This window comes from Falco naumanni, chromosome Z, assembly GCF_017639655.2.
Source record: "Falco naumanni isolate bFalNau1 chromosome Z, bFalNau1.pat, whole genome shotgun sequence".
NCBI classification, from domain to species: domain Eukaryota; kingdom Metazoa; phylum Chordata; class Aves; order Falconiformes; family Falconidae; genus Falco; species Falco naumanni.
The window spans coordinates 55,253,122-55,273,718 of record NC_054080.1 but is presented as its reverse complement, the minus strand read 5'-3'; the positions used below and the strand labels follow the sequence as shown (position 1 = coordinate 55,273,718).

The 20,597-nt window shown below is 39.9% G+C and overlaps 1 protein-coding gene across 3 annotated transcripts in view; it reads left to right on the top strand.

Moving 5' to 3' along the window:
* The window catches only part of UHRF2 (ubiquitin like with PHD and ring finger domains 2), a 95,289-nt gene that overhangs the window by 46,274 nt on the left and 28,418 nt on the right, over positions 1-20,597 (top strand). For 2 of the 3 annotated variants that reach the window (XM_040579329.1, XM_040579328.1), the window contains exons 5-6: positions 11,914-12,030; positions 13,085-13,194. In XM_040579329.1, coding sequence (XP_040435263.1) covers positions 11,914-12,030; positions 13,085-13,194 — 227 coding nt within the window. The remainder of the gene's footprint in view (positions 1-11,913; positions 12,031-13,084; positions 13,195-20,597) is intronic. The other variant, XM_040579331.1, reaches the window with a different exon arrangement.

The window sequence follows — 20,597 nt, the reverse complement described above, 5'->3', positions numbered from 1 at the left end:
AAATTTGGAATGTTTTGTTTCATAACCATTTCATAATTACCATAAGATAAAAGTATCTTTTGAAGATGAAGAATTGGTTGAGTTCAGTCTTGATACTTCTGTTTGTTTTCCCAGAAGATAATCTGTATCTTCAGCACTTTTAACACTATCCTTTCTCTAATAAACATCCATACTTGGAAACACAGTCTTTTGACTTTCTAGGGGGTGATTTTTAAAAGTGGTTTGAAACTTACTTTACTCACTGGGATCAAACTAATTCCAAACAGAAGAGGAAGAACAGAAGGAGACAAACTTCAGTGCAAAAAGGCAAAGACTGTGGGGAAAAAATGGTGGTGAGCACAATGTTAGGAAAATCATTATTAAAATGAATAAAAAGGAGTGGTGTTGAAATATATTAATATATTTATACATCTAAGAGTCATTGAGAATGGAAAGGAGCTCTTGAGGATGCTCAAGCAGGATCAGCTAGAACAGTTTGCCTTGGGACTGTGTCAGGTTTGGTTTTGAATATTGTTATGGGTGGAAACTCAGCAACCTCTCTGAACAGTCCCTGTAAAAAGGTGTTTTGTGTGGTCAGAGGGAATTTCACACATTCATGTTTGTGCCTGTTACCTCTTGTCCTGGCAGTAGGCGCTGGTGAAAATAGTCTGCCTCCCTGTTTCTACACGTGGATAAGAGCTCTCCATGCACAAGCCTTCTCTTTCTCGTATCAAAGATGTTGCTAGTCTGTTGATCATTTTCCTAGTCTTTTTCTAAGAACTACACTGGTAATCCCATGTCTTACTCTGGGGATCCCAGACCTGGCTTCATCAGTGCTGAGTAGTGAGGAAGGTTCACCTTCCCTCTACCTGCTGACAGTGCTCTTAGTGCAGTCTAGGAGGCATTTGACCTTGTTTGCTTAGAAAGGCACATTGCTGGTTTATGGTCAGCTGCTTGTGCATAAGTCCTCAAGACCTTTATTGAGGTTGGAGAAGGTGATCGTTCCAGCTCCACTGGATCCTTTTTCTCTCCAGGGTTGTATCTCATGGGATTTTTCCAAGCAGATTTCTGAAGATGTTGCAGTCTCCTCTCCTGAAATCCAGTATTGTCTTGCTTTTTACCTTGCTCCCTTCTCTAAGGATCCTGAACTCCATCATCTCATCATTATTGCAGCCAAACTGCCCGACTTTAATGTCCCATGACCAGTTCTTTCTAGTTTGTAAGTATTGAGTCTAGCAGTACACCTCTCCTTGATCACCTGTGTCAGGAAATGATCACTGCACTCCAGAAGTTTCTTAGTTGCTTGTGTTCTGTTCTGTGGTCCTTCCAGCAGATTGGAGGGTGCATCAAGTCCCTGTGAGAAACGGAGTCTGAAAACACGAAACTTGCAGTTTTCTGAGGAGAGCTTCATATACTTTCCCCTGATTAGGTCTGTAGCAGGCACTTATTTTGTTCTATCACCAATATTGTTCTCTCTGCTAATCTTCACATAAGGGGCGACTACCCCTCCTTACCTTTCTAGCCTGGCTTTCCTGAAAAGACCATATCCATTTGTCACAGCACTCCAGTCATGTGAGCTATGCCACCATGTCTCCATGATCCTGGTGAGGTCATGTACCTGCAGTAATTATGCAGACTTCTTTCTTTAATTCCTCTTGTTCGTTCCCCGTACTGTATGCATTGCTGTATAGGTGTCAGGGAGGCACCAAAATGTGCTGATTCCCCAGAATGGGCATGAGATCTTTCCCCATAAGGCTCTTCTGCTGGCATTTCTTTCCTTACATGCCTAAATTTCATGTGGTTGCACTTCTGCTTTTTTTAATGTTCCTTCTCTTCTGATCACTCCAGGCCCTGAGTTGCCTATCCCATCCACAGTTCTCTCACTTGTTTGTTGAGGAATCTCCAACGTTTATAACCAAAAGTCTATGAGCATTTTTATATATCTAAATAAAAATGAATAATAATGGAATCATCACAGATTCCAAACATAAGACCTAGAAAGGCTGTATTATCGTTATGCAATAGACATACACATTTAATATTGTGCACTAATGGAACTGGACATCATGGCATAGGTATTAGATGTAAGTTGTCTGAAGAGAATTGCACAATATAAGGAATGAAGACGTTCCAAAATAAGCAACTGCCCTCTGTAGAAGAATGGCTGCAGAAGCGTGGCCTTAGAATCTCTGAAGATCTGCACAATCCAGGCCTGGTATTAGGATAGGCCTGTAATCAGAATTGTGCTGAAGTTGCTGTGCTGAAGTTAACAAGAAAGGTGGCCTTGAGCTATTCTTGAGTCCTGAGACCAAGTAATTGTGTTGTGCCAACAGGCCGTGGCTGTAACAAGCTACAGCTGCTGGCAAAGCAGGTGCAGGGCCAAGAAAGATGGGGACTGGTCTGGCAGTATAGGGAGTAACAAACTACAAGGCTGCAGCACAGCAACACAATTAGCTACATGGATAGAATGCTTATTTTAGTCATGATAATTAGGGGTGTGAGAACCGCGCGCGTTTAGAGACTACTCACCAATTATTATATTTCTGCTTTACGAATATGCATGTATCGGTTCTATGTAAGTAGTGTTAGAAACTAATATAAAGTTGAGCAAGATGCATAACTCATATTGAGCGTCTTCCTGACTCCGGCGAACCCTTCTTCCAACAGCCCTCTAAATTCTAAACAGAACTTTTTCTCTCTGTAGCTCACAGTGTACTTTCTGACTTTCAGGAATTCTTAGTGAGATGGGGTTCATCCTGTTTTGAGCCTGGATGCCAGGCTTTTTCATTAAAGTAATGCCACCATGTGCGTAAAAGCCATGATAATCCATTAATTACTTCTAGACTATAAATGCGGTTTTGGCTTTGAAAGCAAGTCTCAGTTGCCTGCGGTTAGATATGAGGCATTCTGTGGGAAATGTCTTCCTGTGTTTGTATTTACTATTTTATGGTGGGCACCTTCAGATCTTCTTTCTTAGTTTCTTGGTTGGTTGTTTTAGGTTTTGGGTTGTGGTTTTTTGTTTTTTTGTTTGTTTTCAAGCACTTTATTTATTAACTCTAGGATTTACTATTCTAATTTTATTGTACAAAGTACTTACCATGTTTCTGTGTTTTCAAGACTCATCCTTTGCTGCTTGTTTTATGGAAAACCTTTCCATCCTGACAGCATCCCTGTGGGTTTTGTTTTGAAGGGAGGTGCTTTTTCTCACGTCTTTGTTTTTTGAACTTAGATTGTTACTTAATCCCGCTGGGTACACGGATTAGTCTCCTATAACTGTAAAAGTTCATGAAGAGTATTTGTGCAGCATCTGCTCACAGAATTGTAACGTGGTATAAAATCTGGATAGGAGCTTTTAACCTCTTCTAGTAAGTATCACCTGTTTGTAGCTCTGCCTCTTCCCAGTGCAGAAGAGTTTATTGGCTAGTCCAGACTGCTGTAACGATGCCTTGAGCAGCCTCTGCGTTGTTCTGAGTCTTGCAGTTCAGCCCACAAATGGCTAGAGAAGCCCGGTTGTGCCCTGCAGCGCCAGACACTTGGCCTGGCTTTGCATACATGAAGCCTTGGTTTTTCCGCCCTTGCGGGTCTAGCTGGCGGTATTTACCCATTTCTTTGTGGACGTTTGGCCAGGCAGGCATTCCCCGCTGCGTGCCGCAGCCGTGTGCGGGAGCCGTGCGTGCCAGCCTGCATTGGGTCCGACCTTCTGCTCTGTCTCCTCAGGGGGTGTCTGGGCACGGGGCAGAGCCTGCTGCGCTGCTGTGGTAAACAGACTGTTGGGATCCGACAGCGTGACTTGCTGTCCTGTCGGGCCAGTGCTTTCCCCTTCTCCCAGGGATTAGGCTTACGCTTGCTTCTTTAACGTTCGTTTCCTTTACAGATCCCATGCTAAGGAAGAAAGGAATAGTCCTGCATCCAAATCTGAGTCTGGCAGCATGAACTGTAATACATGGTTTTGTAAATGCACCAAGTGTTACACCTGCTACTGAGGTTGAAAAAAGTAATGTCCTGGCTAGCTTATGTGTGCATCCACAACGTGTATTCGTAGGTTTGGGAGTTGAGTGTGTACGTGGGTTTTTTTGTTTGGTTTTTTTTTTTAAAGACCTTAACAATTCATATTAGATTATGATATTTTTGGTAGTAAGGTCTTCCATGTATCCTGGCAAATAGCTTGGCTTTTTTTAATTTATTATCTTAGCACTATATATATATAGAGAGAGAGAGTAGTAAAATCTTTGTACAGTTGAAAACTTGTCTTGTGTCTTTGTCATTGTAGTGGCTTGTGTAATAAAAATAAATAAAGTTGAATTAAAAGCACAGCTGATACTATCCCATTTTGTAGCTGTGCATTTGTATTTTCATGATAAATCAAATGGGTATGGGATATTCTGAAAAATCCTTGAAAATATTGTTTGTGTTTCTCCTTGCATACAATACAAAATGAAACAACCTCCATTGTTTTCAGATCAACCTAGCAGAATTTGGTCAAATTATCTATGTAATATGCTGTCTTCATATGGGAACATTTTGTAGGCTAACTTCAAAGCAAGCTTGTTTAAAGTCAGATCTTCAGTCACGTTTGGTGAAGACTGTAGTTGTTTTATAGGCCTGTTTTAGCCTTTGTTTCATTCTGTGTAGATGATGTGCGTTTGCAGTTTCTTGAAACTACAGTTTAGCCTAAGTTATAGTTAATGTTTAAATATAAAGCAACTAGTAGTATTTTTCACATTCCAGTATTTTATATCAGATTGAGATATTTTCCATTTAACATCCTTTGAAATATGTGTGCTGTAACATGTATCCACTTTACTTTCAAAACATTATTTTGGCTGATAGTGACATAGAGTGAATATATTGAAGCGAACCTCAGAACATGGTTCTGATTTTTGAGAGTAGATTTCCTTAGAATTGTTTGTCACAATAGTACATACTTACTTCTCCAGCCTAATGATTTTAACGTGTTTGTAATTTAGTATATTTATAAAATTGATAAACAGTTGTTCACGAGCTCAGTTCAGGAACACAGTTTCTCTTCAGTCAAAGGCAAAGAAGAGTGCTTTTAAAAACAGTTCTCAGTTTAACAACTGTATATTTAGTAAGTTGGAATACAAGTTCATGCAGCTGTAAATGTGAAAGCACAAAGCATAAAGACGCAATGAAATGCTGCTGATACGTACAGTAGACGAACTCCAGCAGCTCAGCTGCTTCTGAGGGGATGATGGTAAAAGTTCTAACAAGCATTTTGAGTGGTAATATTGGAAAGATTGTTTGCATATTTCTGAAGAAGTTATCCAGCTGTGGTTTGATGATGGGTGAGAAAATAAAAGGGTTGCTGGCTGAAAGTTTTGCAGAAGCAGAGTATAGGTGAATTGGTCGTAAATGGGATGTAAACAAAGTAGTGCGTGTGAAAACATAGATACTGACAATGGTAGTAGATTTGGTGCTATTCTGATTTTTATATTGTTAACTGAATTCATAGATTTGGAAAGCATAGCCAACATTATGGTCTGTTAGATTTTACTCTGCTTGTGGCTGTTTCTCAGCTGACGTGGACAATCCACTTTGACAGTAACCGTAGAAGCTGACAAATTAATTGGTTGTCTGTGGTGAACATGACTTAGTGATGTAGTAAGATGTAGTAAGATGTAGTAAGATGACTTAGTAAGGTTTTGCTCTTAGAAGGCCTACAGATAAATAATCATTAGGCACTTTCCCTTATAATTCTTTGTGTGAATATAACCTCTGTGTGTATTTTTGAACAATAAATTTCCCCCTGTTTTTATTCAGCATTTCATTTTGACTCCTAGTGTGTGCTGAAATATTTTTCTTTTAGTTCCAATGTGGTAAAGTGATAAAAACAGAAAAGTAACTGAATCTCCTGGGCAATAAGAACCGATAAGAGTTTTTACCGTGTGGTAATTGTCATCTAACAGTTTTTATTTTCTTGAAGGTTGACCTTGAACTACCCAGGATAATGCCCAGTTATCATACTTGTAGTCAGTTGTAATTATGTATGTATGGAGATGTATGGAGTGTTGTGCAACCTGAAGGTTTTAAAAAAAAAAAAAAAAAAAAGGTAGCTAGAAGGAGGTTCAGTTGAAGATTTGTAACTAGCTATGGCTAACCTGTCTAAAAGGAAAGCTTGTTTTAGGAATTCTGTTGTATTGAGGGGTCTGGCTCTGTTTTGGGATTTAATTTCTTTAAAGGATTTAGTGTACTTGCATGAAATACAAATGTAGTTTCACTTACTGTGTGTAATGTATAACTCAAGATTTTCTTTTAAATCTCATTCTTCATATAATGAGGTGAAGAAGTATGTTTGACAGAATAATATAACCCCAATTTTAATAGATAACCATAATTTTTAAGACATGATATGTAGCCTGATCCTTATTAAAGCTATTGTATGTGTAACGTGGAAGAAGAATTAGTCTTTTAAGAACAACTAGCTGAGAAGAGATTTTTAGCTTTGGTTAAGGCTTAACCATTTATTATTAGCCATCATCTGTTACAATGGTAGTTGGTGTTCCTCTGTGGTTCCAGATATGCAGCTGTGGCATTTGTTGGAACATACCAGCTTTTTAAAGTTATTTGATAGTATATGCTTGCTCCTTATGTCACTAATGGCAGAAAATAAAATGTTTTCTGGAGTTCAGATGCTGGATATCTTTTAGGAAATACTGAGTCTGAAAGTTACTTTCTCAGTGCCTGTATCCTGAAGGAAGAATACCAGAAACAAAGAGGAGAAGTGTCTCCTGTGACCTAATAGGTGATACAGAAATGATGAAAACCATCTGTTATATCACTAGATAAAAATATCTAGATATGAAGATAGTGTTGCTTATGCTAGTAAGATTGCAATTCTATGAGAAAATTCTTTCACCAGTTGTTACCTCCATGCAACTGGTTATATTTTTGTTGTTGTTTTGAGAGTAGTGTGTTTTCTAGCATTAGTTAGAGGAGTTGTTTTATTTAACTATATAAAAAAATATGTTGCATTTCAGCACTCTAACGTTGAGATAATGTGCATGTGATTTTTTCTGATTAAAAGTTGATGATAAAAATCCATGCCTCTCCATACTTCACTTTTTGCTGTGATGCCTTTTGGAACACAGCATCATTGAACCAACTTGTAAGTCTGTTCATGATAACTTTCAAGAAAACAATGTGATATTCATTGTAGTTAAAAGTCAATTTAATAGTTTAAATTGGCAGCGGTGGAATTTACTCCTAACAAATATTCTGCTGAGCTCAGGTTTGGCTTTTTTCCCAAAGATAAGGCTAGCAGTAACACAAGTGTCAGTAGATTTGAGAATACAGTTTTATGATATCTTGCCACCTTCCTTCTTGTCTAAAGACTGTATGCAAAAAATGGATATTTTATAAATGTCACATTCTTAGTAAAATGTTAAACTTCATAATCTTAATAATTAAAGCTGTGGTATTCATGGTCTGTATGCATGATCTGTATTAATCTAGTTGCTTGTGTAGTTTCAGATTTTGAAGTGTTTTTCTAGAACTAAAAGGGACTGCAGCAGTGCAATAGAATTAGAATAACTTTTGAAGAGGAAAACAGTTCAACAAGTCCAAATCTCCTTCATATTTTTGCCACTCATTTTATTTCTTCAGGTTGATTGTCCAAGTCTTCCATGCTGTTAGAGATGTGTAATTCCCAGTCAATCTGTAAAAACTTAGACACTCCCTGTACTTTTTCTGCTGTAAAATGTGGTCCATTATCTGAAGAAGTTCCTTCTGGTATGCCAAACCTAGGTATTACTTCTTTTAACAAAACCTAAACTGCTTCTCTAGCCTTGTTGGCATGACAAGGGAAAGCCTCAGGCCAACCAGAAAAGGTATCTATTAATACCAATAAATATTTATACCAGTTGTATCTTGGTAGTTCTGTAAAGTGTATTTGCCAGTGTTCCAAAGGTGTATTTCAAGTCTGTACAAATGTCGACTCTTTTTGCTTGGATTAATGCCAGGGCTGGAGTGAGGGCTGTTAATCCAGCTTTCTGGGCAGAAGTGTTGCTAGGTAATGATTTGTTTTCCAGTACTTCTGTATTTTTTCATCATTAAAGTTTCTGCCGCAGATCATGGTTCATCTCGAAGATCCAGCCTGCTGGAGTGAACTTGTTCAATAGTTGTTAAACAATCATCCTGTAATTCTCCAGTTTCCAAGGTTGGCAGTGGTGTAGCTGGGTAAAGAATAGAGGTTTGAGAGAGCATCACATCAACTTGCTCCAGCAACACTGCCTGATACTGAGCTAATCAGCTTGGAGAAATCCAGTAATGTCCTTTATTTTCAAGGAGAGAGATCACAGTGTGGTGTACATACACAGTAAGGGGTTGGCCCAGTGTCACGTTTTTGAGACTCTTTGATCAGTTATGGTTGCAGCTGCTGCTCTCAAACAGGCAGACCACCTTTTGCTTACGTCACCCAGTTGTTTGGAGAAATATCCCACCATTCTCTTCCAGCTTCCTAACTGCTGTGTAAGCGCTCCCAATGCTACTTGTTGCATTTGATGCACAAACAATTGAAATGGCTTCTGCAAATTTGGGAGTCCCAATGCAGGGGCTTCTGTCAGCTTTCCCTTCATTTCATCAAAAGCCTTTCAGCATTCTGGAGTCCATTCTAACAGTTTCTTGTCCTTTTCTAGCAGCATATAAAGGTTTGGCTGTCAAGCCAAAATTTGGAATCCAGAGCTGACACCATCCAGCTGTTCTTAGAAGGCCTTCCTTGCAATTGTTTCTTTGAGGTGGGAACAGCAATTCTGCATATTGTCTCTACCCTGTCCAACACCCAGCTTTCTTGAAGCCCATATAGTGGACTTCCCTTTTTGCAGTCTGGCCCTTTTTTCTTGAGACTTGATATCCTGCATGGCCCAAGAAATTGAGTAAACTAATAGCCACCTCCCAGCACTGTTCCTGGGTATCTGACCCAATCAGTGTATCATCTACATATTGTAACAGTGAAATGGTTTCATACTCACCATCCCATTGCTCCAATTCTTATGCCAGTATATTACCATGTATTGTGGGGCTGTCCCTGGGGAATGACAGTTGCATCTTTGGTCCTGCGGTCGGATTCTCCCATGCAAAAACAAAAATAAGTTGACTCTGCTTGTTCACTGGTATACAAAAGAAGGTGTCTTTCAGATCCAATACCATAAAATACACATTAGTCTCTGGTATTGAGGTGAGGAGAGTATAGGGGTTTGAGACTACCAGGTGGACATCAACTGTCCGGGTATTGACTTCTTATAAACCTTATACCAACCTGTATTCCAAGGATTTGGGGTTTTTACTGAGAGAATTGGAACGTTAAATTCTGACTGACATTCTTTTAACAGTCCAAATTTAAAAAAAAATAGTCTATTAATGGTTCCAATCCTCATGGGGACTCCAACTTCATAGGATATTGTTTTTTTCTTACCGATTGGACCCCTGGTTTCAGTTCAGTTTTTACTGGATCCATGTTTCCCACTCATCCTGGAATTTCTGATGCACAAACTATTGGTATAACTGCATCCAAGACACCAGGAATCTCCTCCTCCATAGGTTTTTCTTTGGTGAGCAGACATATTTGTGACTTCGACACATTTTCTGGAGGAGTATTCAACTGGACAGAGTCCTCAGGAAAGGTTAATTGTGTATTTGACTTACAAAGCAGATCTCATCCAAGCAGTGGTAAGGGACATTCTGGTATATAGAGAAATCTCTGCATTAATTTCACATCTCCGATCAGTAATTCCATTCGCTGTAAAAATGGCCTGTAAAAAAAATCCTGACAGGGTTTCCCTCCCTGTCACACCAACAACATTTATTTGGGTTTCACTTAAAAGTCCCTTGCAACTAGTTACTACAGAATGAGCAGTCTACTCAAGTGTCTAGCAAGAAATTTATTGTTTCATTCCTCAGCTTAACTGGAACCAGAGGATTGGCTGGGGATATGGCAATAGATGCCTCTAGTCCCCTTCCATCTAGACCAATTTCTGCCGTAACTCCTGTTGCCCCTTCTGACTCCCTTTTCTGCCTGCATGCAGTTGGTGGACATTCCTTTTTCCAGTGCCCTTCCTGGCTGCAATAGGCACATTGGTTGCCTCAGAGGGGTAGTTCACCGCATCCTTGCCCTTAGACTTATCCTCTTAATCCTCCTTACCCTCAGACACTCATTCCTCATCCTCGTCCCTGTCCATTAGCTAAATCAGCTAACACTGAGGTTTGAATTTTGGCTTGCCTCTTTTTCTTTTTCCTCTGCTTCATCTCTGTTATTATACACCTTGTAGGCAACAGACATTAGCTGTGAAATCACCATTCCCTCTGCCTTTTCTGCCGTTTGGAGTTTTTTTTTTCTGATGTCTGGTGCAGATTGTTCAATGAAAAGCATATTAAATAGTATCCTGTTTCCTTCACTTTTAGGGTCTAGATCAGTCCACTTACGAGCCACTTCACACAGGCTCTCATAGAAGGCTGAAGGAGATTCCTTGTCTCCTTATTTTACCTTATATAATTTTGCAGGGTTCTTAGGTTTCTGTACTCCATTCTGAATTTCATACAAGATTAACCTCTGATATGGTTTCAGTCGGTCTAACCCCATGATCCTATTTGGGTCCCACTGGATCCTCTCTAGGGAGAAACTAATCAGGACTTGGAGTTCCCATAATTTTTAAATCCAGACCTTCAGTTTTTCTAATTACTCCTTCTTTGGCTTTTTCCAAAACCACACTCCTTTCCTCATATGTAAATAAATATTCTAATAGAGCTTGAATGTCTCCCTGATTAAGATTATGTGTTAATATCACCATTTTAACCACTCCTTTAGACCCTATTGCCTCTGTAAAAGGTGCCTGCAATGTCGGCTTTTCTTTCCTGCTAGTCCTGCTTGAAACCAGACCAGCATCAGAAATAACCTCCTCATTATTAGATTCATTCCCTGACCCTCCTTATTTTCTTTGTCTGGGCTGGGGTGGTTACTAGCAACTGAACTTCCTTGTCATCTCTATTCTGATCTCCTTTACATCGAGCATAATGAGATTTAGACTTCCCATTCTTTTACTTCCTTTCTTTAGACAATGAATATATCCCATTCTGATATTTTGAATCTACCAAATTACGCTTTTTTTCTAGTATCCCAATCATTTCTTAAAGCAAAGAACAAATCAACATCAGGAACTTCATCTCACTTCTCTTGTCATTTACAAAATAACGTCAATTGTAATATAATACTGTGTTTTAAGGGTCCATTTTCTGGCCATTTTTCCTGATGGTCCAAATTGTGGCCACCGTTGATTACAAAATTGTTTCGATTTATCTTTTGGCATAGAGTCCCCTCCAAACTTACCCTAATTCTTTAGCAAGCATCCGAGGGGAGACCAAAGGGGAATTTCTGCAGAAGCAGAAGAAGCCATTTTGGTACTAAGAATAATTTACCTGATGTTTCATACACTATAATTACAAATGCACACACCTCAAACCAAACATTTCACACACAGCCAAAATCCAAGTGTGAAAAAATGTATGCAATACCAAAATCCAAGGCACACATCACCAAAAGTGTAGAAATTAATATGCTTCTGCTGTGTATCACTTTGATGCATCCCAAACAGAGCCCAAACCAAACCAAATCTTTGTGCTTCTCTTTCAATTCCCAATCACCCCCCTTTCGCACAAGAAATACCTCTATGAAGTATTGCACCATTGAGTCGTTGGTCGTTGTGGCTTCAGGCCTGGTCGTATCAAGTCCATGATCACAATGTTGGTGCAAGCTGGAATTTGCCTGGCCAAGCCCTTTTCCCTGGAGAGGTCAGTTGATCCAGGCAAGGCACTAGGGCAGTCCAAACTTTGTCGCCAAAATGTTGTCCCGTAGGCAGGCTCGGTACCTGGTGCGCTGTGCCGATTCACACACCGAATCAAGGTATTTTTATTCCTTTATTCTAGGTTGCGTGAAGTAGGCAGCTGGGTGGTAAGCCCACAAATGCCTTGTTCCTCGGTTGTCAGAACTACACTTCTTACACAGTTTAGCATACAAAGACATCAGCCTTCATTGCTTACAAGGTACTTAATTCTTTCATTATTTAGTGTTCCGATTCCTATTTGTCAAATAATTCCCTCACTTCTCATGTTAATTGGTGTGCACTCATTCTCAACTTCTTTTTGGGTCTGGGGGATTTCTTGAGCCAGTGGTCAGTGTGGTCGGTAGTCATGATCTCCTCCTGCCGGAATTACTTTTTCCCTAGTTTTTGCTGAGCTCATTCCTCATGGTGAACTTCCAGTCAGCTCATCTATCTTGTGGGGGTGCTTCCATTTGAAGTTACTCTTTTGGACAAAGGATTTATTGGCGCTCAACAAGGCATTTAGCAGGATGTAAAAAAATACATCTTGAATTAACCATTAACAACTTGTTTGTTTCAATTGTTTTAAAGTCAAACTTCTAACAGCACATTTGACTTTATTAATCATTCTCTTAATCATTTGATGTCAGACTCATGGAGTGTTTGTTACTCATCACTGAGATACGGTGAACAGATAGTGCTGTGAAACCTGACATTAATGGCGATACTCACAGTACATGACAGTATTGTACATGGTTTTTGCAGGATTGGGTTTTAGGTTTCCAAAACATTGAGAAGTCATAGAAGGGCTTTTGAAGCTTTCAGTTGCTTTTCTTATTCTATGGGTTCTGAGTAGCATCTGTTATTGCGTCTTGTAATTCATGTTTCTGACACTATGCTTTTATAATGTTGCTTATGCTATATTGGAGGGGATATGATTTTGTCTGGTCTACGGTGTTCTGCCCAAAAGAAACATTCTGAGGTTTTAGAAGCAGAATAACAAAGTTATGGATGGCTGTCAATAAGGATGTACTCAGCTGCCAGATAGTCTGAGGGTGATGGGGTAGTCTTTATGTCAGTTTTAAGTCTTATGTTTTGGTTTTCTTGGAAGTTACAGTACTAGACTGAATTTTGTGTGTGAATTGAAATAAATTATCGTATCAGTGACAAATAAACAGTTGCTAGTTAGCTTTATCTCATTGCTTTAGGATTCATAAAGTACAGAATCTAGGTCTGAGGAACTAAGTTAAATGTAATTTTTATTCTTTGTTTTTCAGAGGCCCAGAAGACACAATAAATGATTGTAAAATCCTTTTTATAGAGGAAATGTACAAGATTGAAAAGCCAGGAGCCTATCCATTGACATTTGGTGATGGAGATTACAAAAGTATGCTTTATTATTATTATTTATAAATAATATAAATAAATATAAGTAAATATTGAATGATATTTCTTTTTTTTAAAAAAAGAAGGATCAGCATACAGAGGTAACTAATTTTTTTCTGTGTTCAGGAGCGTATTAGTATAGAATCCTTTTTAGATTTCTGTTCTAAAAGTATATTTGCTTAAGGCAGCTCCATTACTTGACGTATTGAGAGACCCATCACATCTTACTGCTATCAGTGGTAAGCAAGGAAAAAGGGGAACATCTGATAACATTCTAAATAAATGCAGAATTAATTTGTAGTGTCAGTTAAGTTCCTAGACAGGTGTCCAGGTCACCAGAATCGCTATTGCAATTGACATGTAATTTAAACTTTCAATAAATTAATGAATGACAAAGATGGAATCAGTCTGTAATGATGCACTTTAACCCTGTTGTTATGTCAGAATTAAGAAGAAGGTAAGGAACTTTGTGCCAGAGCTGTTTGTACCCTGAAAAAGAAGGATAATTAATGTTTGGATTATCATTTGGCCCTGCATGACCTTCTAAAAAACATAACTCCCCAGAACCACAGGAAGGAGTTAGTGGCAACTTATCTAAAAAGTGCCATTTTATCCTAAGTTTAAAAATATGTTGAAGTTAGGAGTTATAGGTGTTTGTGATGGCAACACAGGGGTAGGATGGCAGCTCTACTAATAGCTGTTAGATATTGTTTTATATTAGACTCCTGCCTCCAAGGCAGTTTTTCTGAACCTTTCTATGTAGCTGTCAGTGCACAAGAACTAGTCCGCTTAGTGTTCATTTGCTGTCATCAAAAAAATTACTGTTTTTTCAGAGGATCAAAAAAATATTTGCTGTGGTATTCTTAAAAGTAAAAATATGAATGTCTCTAAATGAACTTCTCATAATTAATTATTCATTATTTATGAGTTACTTTCCTCAGATTACTCAAAAAAATTAACTATCCATTCTGTTTATTTCTTCTTGGTCACATTAAAGGGGTTTTGTAATGTCTTAAAACATCTTTTATTTTAAAAAATTGCAGTATGAGAAAGTTACAGATCTACAGATACTGCTTTGCATTTATATACCTACTTATTTTGCAAGTCTAATTGTTTATGAAACTTTTTAAAGGGCATATAAAATTACTGCAGTTCATTTAGTTCTTCCCTGCAGCTACTGTGTAGTGAATTAATTTTTAAAATTATGTCTGTGTGAAGGAAATGGCTGATTAGTATATTGGTGATTTTATAAAATTATCTACAGTGGCACCATTTGATCTGACGTGAGTGTTTATTTATTGTAGAATCATAGAATTATTGAAGTTGGAAAAGACCCTTCAGTTCGTCGAGTCCAGCTGTTAACCTAGCACTGCCAAATCCAACACTAAACTGTGTCCCTAAGTGCCACATCTACACATCTTTTAAATACCCCCAGGGATGGTGACTCAACCACCTCTCTGGGCAGCCTGTTCCAATGCTTGACCACCCTTTTGGTGAAGAAATTTTTCCAAATATCCCATCTAAACCTCTCCAGGCACTACAGGAGGCTGTTTCCTGTTGCCCTGTTGCTTGTTACTTGGGAGAGGAGACCGACACCCACCTCGCCACAACCTCCTTTCCAGCAGCTCTGGAGGGTGTAAGGTCTGCCCTCAGCCTCCTTTTCTCCAGGCTGAAGAACCCCAGTTCCCTCAGCTGCTCATCATAGGACTCGCTCTGTAGACCCTTCCCCAGCCCCGTTGCCCTTCCCTGGACACGCTGCAGCCCCTCTGCGTCCCTCCTGAACACAAACCTGAACACAGGGTTCGAGGTGCAGCCTTCAATCTTGCAATGCTTGCCACATTATTGTTTCAAAGTCAAGCTCTTTATTTTCACTTACAGCTCTTTCCCTCCTGTGTTGAAAGCTATTTCCTTATTGGTAGTCTCTGTGCTTAAACTACTCACATATTGCCATCTGTGTAGAGATTTGCACCACTATGTATGTTTTATTTCATTCTGTTCCTAGTCCCATTCTTGTACACTTAAGGATACTGTTTACAAACCTTCATAAATAAATGTTACACAGAAATACAATCTTGAGAATGTAACACAGAAATACGATCTTTACAATTGTAACCCTGAAAACTTACTTGATCTGGGAATTTAGCCTTACTTCTTGTTTCAGACTGCTCTTTTTCCTGAGGCCAACCTTCTCACCACACTGCCCTTTTCACTTCTGTTCATCTGATTCTGATTTGTTCACTTACGCACAGTGTACATCGGTTGAGCTGTATGCCGTAAACTGTATACCCTTTACCTCTGGACGGTACTTCCATCCCTATTAGTACTTTGTATCTAAAATTTTAAAATATATAGTTATGTATCTGTAAACATACACATAGCTACCTGAGCTTATATGCTATGAAAAGCTGCAGATTTTTGTTACAACAATGGTGGATGAAATTCAAAGAACTAATTGGCCTTAAATACTCTATGACATTGTTGACACACAATCAGAAAACGCATTGACTGTATTTTTGTCTATATTAAGCTACTGTCCATGCCCTTACCAAAAGACAGAATCCCTACTTTGCAAATAATCTTCATCAGATAAACAACGTAGGCTACCTCTGCAGAAAAATTGTTATTCCTTGAGCATACGTTAGGTAGGTTTTGTATGTATAAATTAGATAAAATGTGTATGACATGTCAATGTATGATTAGCACTTACAGTTAAAAATAAAGTACTTATTTTCAGGTTATTTAATGGAAATATAAACTCTGCAGCCCAGGAAAAAAGTAGAGCTAAACCTATCAGAAAACCAGAAAACTGAGAAACAACATGCTTGTAAATACGTTTCAAATTTTTATATGCAAAATGGAAATAAGACTTCGATATCAACATATATTACTTCCATCAGAATCCAAATTTGTGTTACGAACATGAGATAACTGCTCCTGCAAAAGAAGGGAATATGAAATGATATATGCAACTAAACTGTACAGTGTTGGTAGGGGTGAACAGAGCTGCCTTCATGTGACCAACAGGGCAGATATAATCAGTGCATTTGACTGAGGTCATGGTTAAAGCAGAAATGGAAGAATTAAAGTTATGTCATGAAGATGACAGTTTGTACCTTGATTGTACGTTGGAGAAAGTTGAAGACTCCAGGTATTGTTTAAATGAACTAGAATATGTCGACCTTTTTGCTTTTTTCCTGGTTTTTTTTTTTTTATAAAAGTATTATTACTAAGCATTGGGCTAAGAAACTGGTTTTGCAACCAAACCCAGTAAAATTAATAGGCCTAAACAGTCTGTGGTAGTAAAGAGAGAAAAAAATAAGCAGTTTCTTTTTGGTTTTTATTTATCGGATGAGGTAAAGTAGTGAGTTTCTTTAAGGAATACTCAGTCATCACTTTTCCTATTTTTTTCACTATTTAATCACTATCCTATTAACGGATACCAGTTACCTGGGACTTCTTCAGTCTGACATGACTTGAATTGGTGTTGACACCTTGGACAGACCATGAGTTTTGCTTAGCTTTACTGGAAAAGCGGCAGATTTGTTGATCAGCATTCTTACAGTGTTTCCTTTCTCTTCAAAACAGCCCTGGGCAGATTACTTCTATCTGAATAGTATGCAGATAAGTCTTATAGGTTAGACAGGTAGAAGCAGTACAATGAGAGATTTTGTCTTTCTTTTTAAGTGTATCTGATCTTTGCCTTTGAGGCTTTGTAAAATAACCACTGCTGGTAGCCTTAACACATTTGCTCTTCATGTTTTCCAGTCAGTACATACCTCACTAGACCTTCTATCTGTAGCTCATAATTTTTGCTTTTTAGTGATTCTTCTTTTATGTTCTTCAGCTTTTATATTTTTTCTCTTAAAAAGACAAATCAAACTGCAGTGTTCTAGCACTTCTTATCATAGAATGGTTTGAGTTGGAAGGGACCTTTACAGTTCATCTAGCCCAACCTCCCCTGGCATGGGCAGGGTCATCTTTCACTGTATCAGGTTGCTCAAAGCCCCATCCAGCCTGGCCTTGAATGCTTCCAGGAGTGGAGCATCCACAGCTTCTCTGGGTAACCTGTTCCAGTGTCTCACCACCCTCATAAAAAATTTCTTCCTTATATCCAATTGAAATCTACCCTCTTTAAATTTAAAACTGTTGCTCCAGGCCCTGGTAAAAAGTCTTTCCCTGTCTTTCTTATAAGCCGCCTTTAAGTACCAAAAGGCCACAATGAAGTCTCCATGCAGCCTTCCCTTCTCTGGACTGAACAAACACAGCTCTTTCAGCCTGCCTTTGTAGGAGAGGCGTTTCATCCCTCTGACTGATTTTGTGGCCCTCTTCTGGACCTGCTCCAACAGGTCCATGTCTTTCTTGTGCTGGAGATGCCAGAGCTGGATGCAGTACTTGAGATGGGGTGTCACCAGCACATAGTAAAGGGGGAGAATACCCTTCCTTGACCTGCTGGTCTTGCTTCTCTTTATGCAGCCCAAGGTGTGATTTGCTATCTGAGCTGCTCATATACAATTTTTTGTTCTCCAGTATCCCGAAGTCCTTCTCTGCAGGACTGCTGTCAATCCATTTATCACCCAGCCTGTACTGATACTGGGAATTGTCCTGCACAGGACCTAGCATTCAGACTAAGTGAATTTCATGAGGTTCACATGGGCCTACTTCTCAAGCCTGTCAAGGTCTCTCTGGGTGACGTCCCTTCCCATTGCTGTATCAACTGGGCCATTCAGCTTTGTCATCCACAAACTTGTGAGGGCACACTCAATCAATTCCACTATCTATGTCATTGATGAAGGTATTGGTGTTTGTCTCAATATAGACCCTTGAGGGACACAACTGGTTTCCAGTTGGACATTGAGCCACTGAAAGCAGTCTGTCCACTCTTTGCTAAGAGTTCATCCATCAAACCCATCTCTCTCCAATTTAGCAGCAAGAATGTTGTGAGAGACTGTATCAAAAGCCTTACAGAAGTCTGGGTAGATTTCATCTGTAGTTCTTCCCCTGTCCAATGATGTAGTCAGTCCATTGTAGAAGGCCACTGGATCAGTCAGGCATAATTTGCCCTTGGTGAAGCCATGCTGTCTGTCTCCAGTCACCTCTCTGTGTTCCATATATTTTGACATGTCTTCTGGGAGTCTGTGTTCTGTGACATACTGGGCACTGAGGTGAGTCTGACTGGTCAGTAATTCCCAGGGTCTTCCTCTTCCTCCTTTTTAAAGAAGGGTGCAATATTCCCTTTCCTCCAGTCACTGGGGACGTTCCCTGTCTGCCATGACTTTTCAGATACTGTGGAGAGTGGCTTGGTACCTTCAGTCTATTCCCTCAGGACCCTGGGATGCATCTCATTGGGTCCCATGGCCTTATGTATATTCAGGTTCCTCAGGAGAGCTTGAACCTGGTTTTCTCTTACAGTGGGAGAGACTTCATTCCCCGGGTCCCTGCCTTGAAGTTCAAGGACTTGAGAGATGTGGGATGATTACCATTGGAAACTGAGGCAGAAAATCTGTTGAGTCCCTCAGCCTTCTCCGTATCGGTTGCCGCTGTACTTCTGTCTCGTTTGTGGGAGCAGAGAAAAGAAGGGGTGGGTGGGTGCATTTTTCTTTAATCTTCCTTTTCTGACCAACCTTCTGACCATTCTTATTATTCTTTGCATCCCGTGCCAGATTCAGCTCCGGCTGTGCCTTGGCTTTCCCAATCCTATCCCTACACATCCAGACAGTGCCCCTATATTCTTTCCAGGGTACGTGTCCCTAGATCCAGTGCCTGTGCATTTCCTTCCGATGCTTTAACTTGACCAGGAGGTCCTTACTCAGTCATGCTGGTCTCCTGCACTCCTTGCCTGATTGCTCAAGCATGGGAATTGAGAGCCCTTGGGCTGTAAGACAAATGTCCTTACGGAGCTGCCAGCTCTGTTCTGTTCCTTTATCCCTGGGGACAGTGTCCCGGGGGGTCCCATCCTGTAATTCCCTAAACAACTGAAAGTTCACTCTCCTAAAATTCAAGGTCTTGACTCTTCACCTGGCCCGTATCCCTCGAGGTTGTGAATTTTACCAGGGAATGGTCACTGCAGCCCAGGCTGCCACTGGTCTTGACTTCTGTAATTAGTTCATCTGGGTTGGTAAGCAACAGGTCCAGTAACACTTCTCCTATGTGGGGCTGTCTGTCACCTGGATTAAGAAATTATCTTCGATGCTCTCCAAGAGTTTTCTGGACTGCTTAGAGCTTGCTGTGCTGCTTTTCCAGCAGCTGTCAGGGTGACTGAAGTCCCCAAGCTGGATCAGAGGCTGTGAGTGTGGGGCTTCCTGCAGCTGAAGTAAGAAGTCTTCATCATCAGCGTCCTCGTGATTGGGTGGCCAGTAATAAGCACCAACCATGAAGTTCCTTTTGTTGGCTTGGCCTCTTATTTTCACCCACAAGCTCTTGACCTGTTCGTTGCTGTGTTTCACAGACAGGACTGTGCAATCAGGCCACAGAGGGCAGATCACCTGCTCCTCCTTCCTTGCCTGTCCTTTCTGATCATTTTGTAGCCCTTGTTTGCAGCGCTCCAGCCATGTGATTTGTCCCACCAAGTTCAGTGACAGCGATTAGATCATAGCTTTCCAGCTGCACAGTTGCTTCCAGCCCCTCCTGTTTGCTGCCCATGCTACATGCACCAGTGTAGAGACATTTCATTTGGGGTATTGACCATGTCAGTCACCTTTTCAGAGAAAAAAACCCTAATTCCTTTGAGGCATTTCACAGGTTTTCCCCTGTTGATTCCTAATACATCAGCAGCTCCTGACTTTTCTTTGTTACTCAAAACTTTGTCCCCTTCCCTTTCTAAGTCTAGTTGTTTCCACCTTTGAAGAGAAAAGTATTCTTGAAGGTCCTTCAGAAAGGCTGCAGATGTACCACAATGCTTGGCATTCCAGTCCCCCTTTCTTAGAAGACTTACAGTCTGGACTTTCTCTCCAGAGGCTTTACAGTGATATATCTATGTGAATCAAACTTTCTGTAGGGGTATTCAGTTGGGAAGGCAGATTTTTCTTCAGCAGGAAGGCGCTGGGATTTCTGCAAACCCTTAGTTAGTCCTTTCCTTCTCAGTATGCATAGGAAAAAATTAAAAATATACAGAACTCTAGATACGTCAGAGATCCATCTCATCTTTCTATTCAAGAATCAGCTCCTAGAAGGGATATTTACTTTGATTGCTTATGTTATCTAAGCAAACTAACTTACAAGGAACTGACAAGCTATACAGCTTCTCAAGGTGGCAACTTAGACCTGACTCCTGGTGAAGAAAATTATAAAATAAAGCTGAGAGGAGATGGAAACTTGAATATTGTTCTCTTGCACTAGTCAGAGAAACATGGGGTAGTTCTCCATATTTGAGGTTTGACAAATTCTAGTCTTCCCTTAAAATCAGAA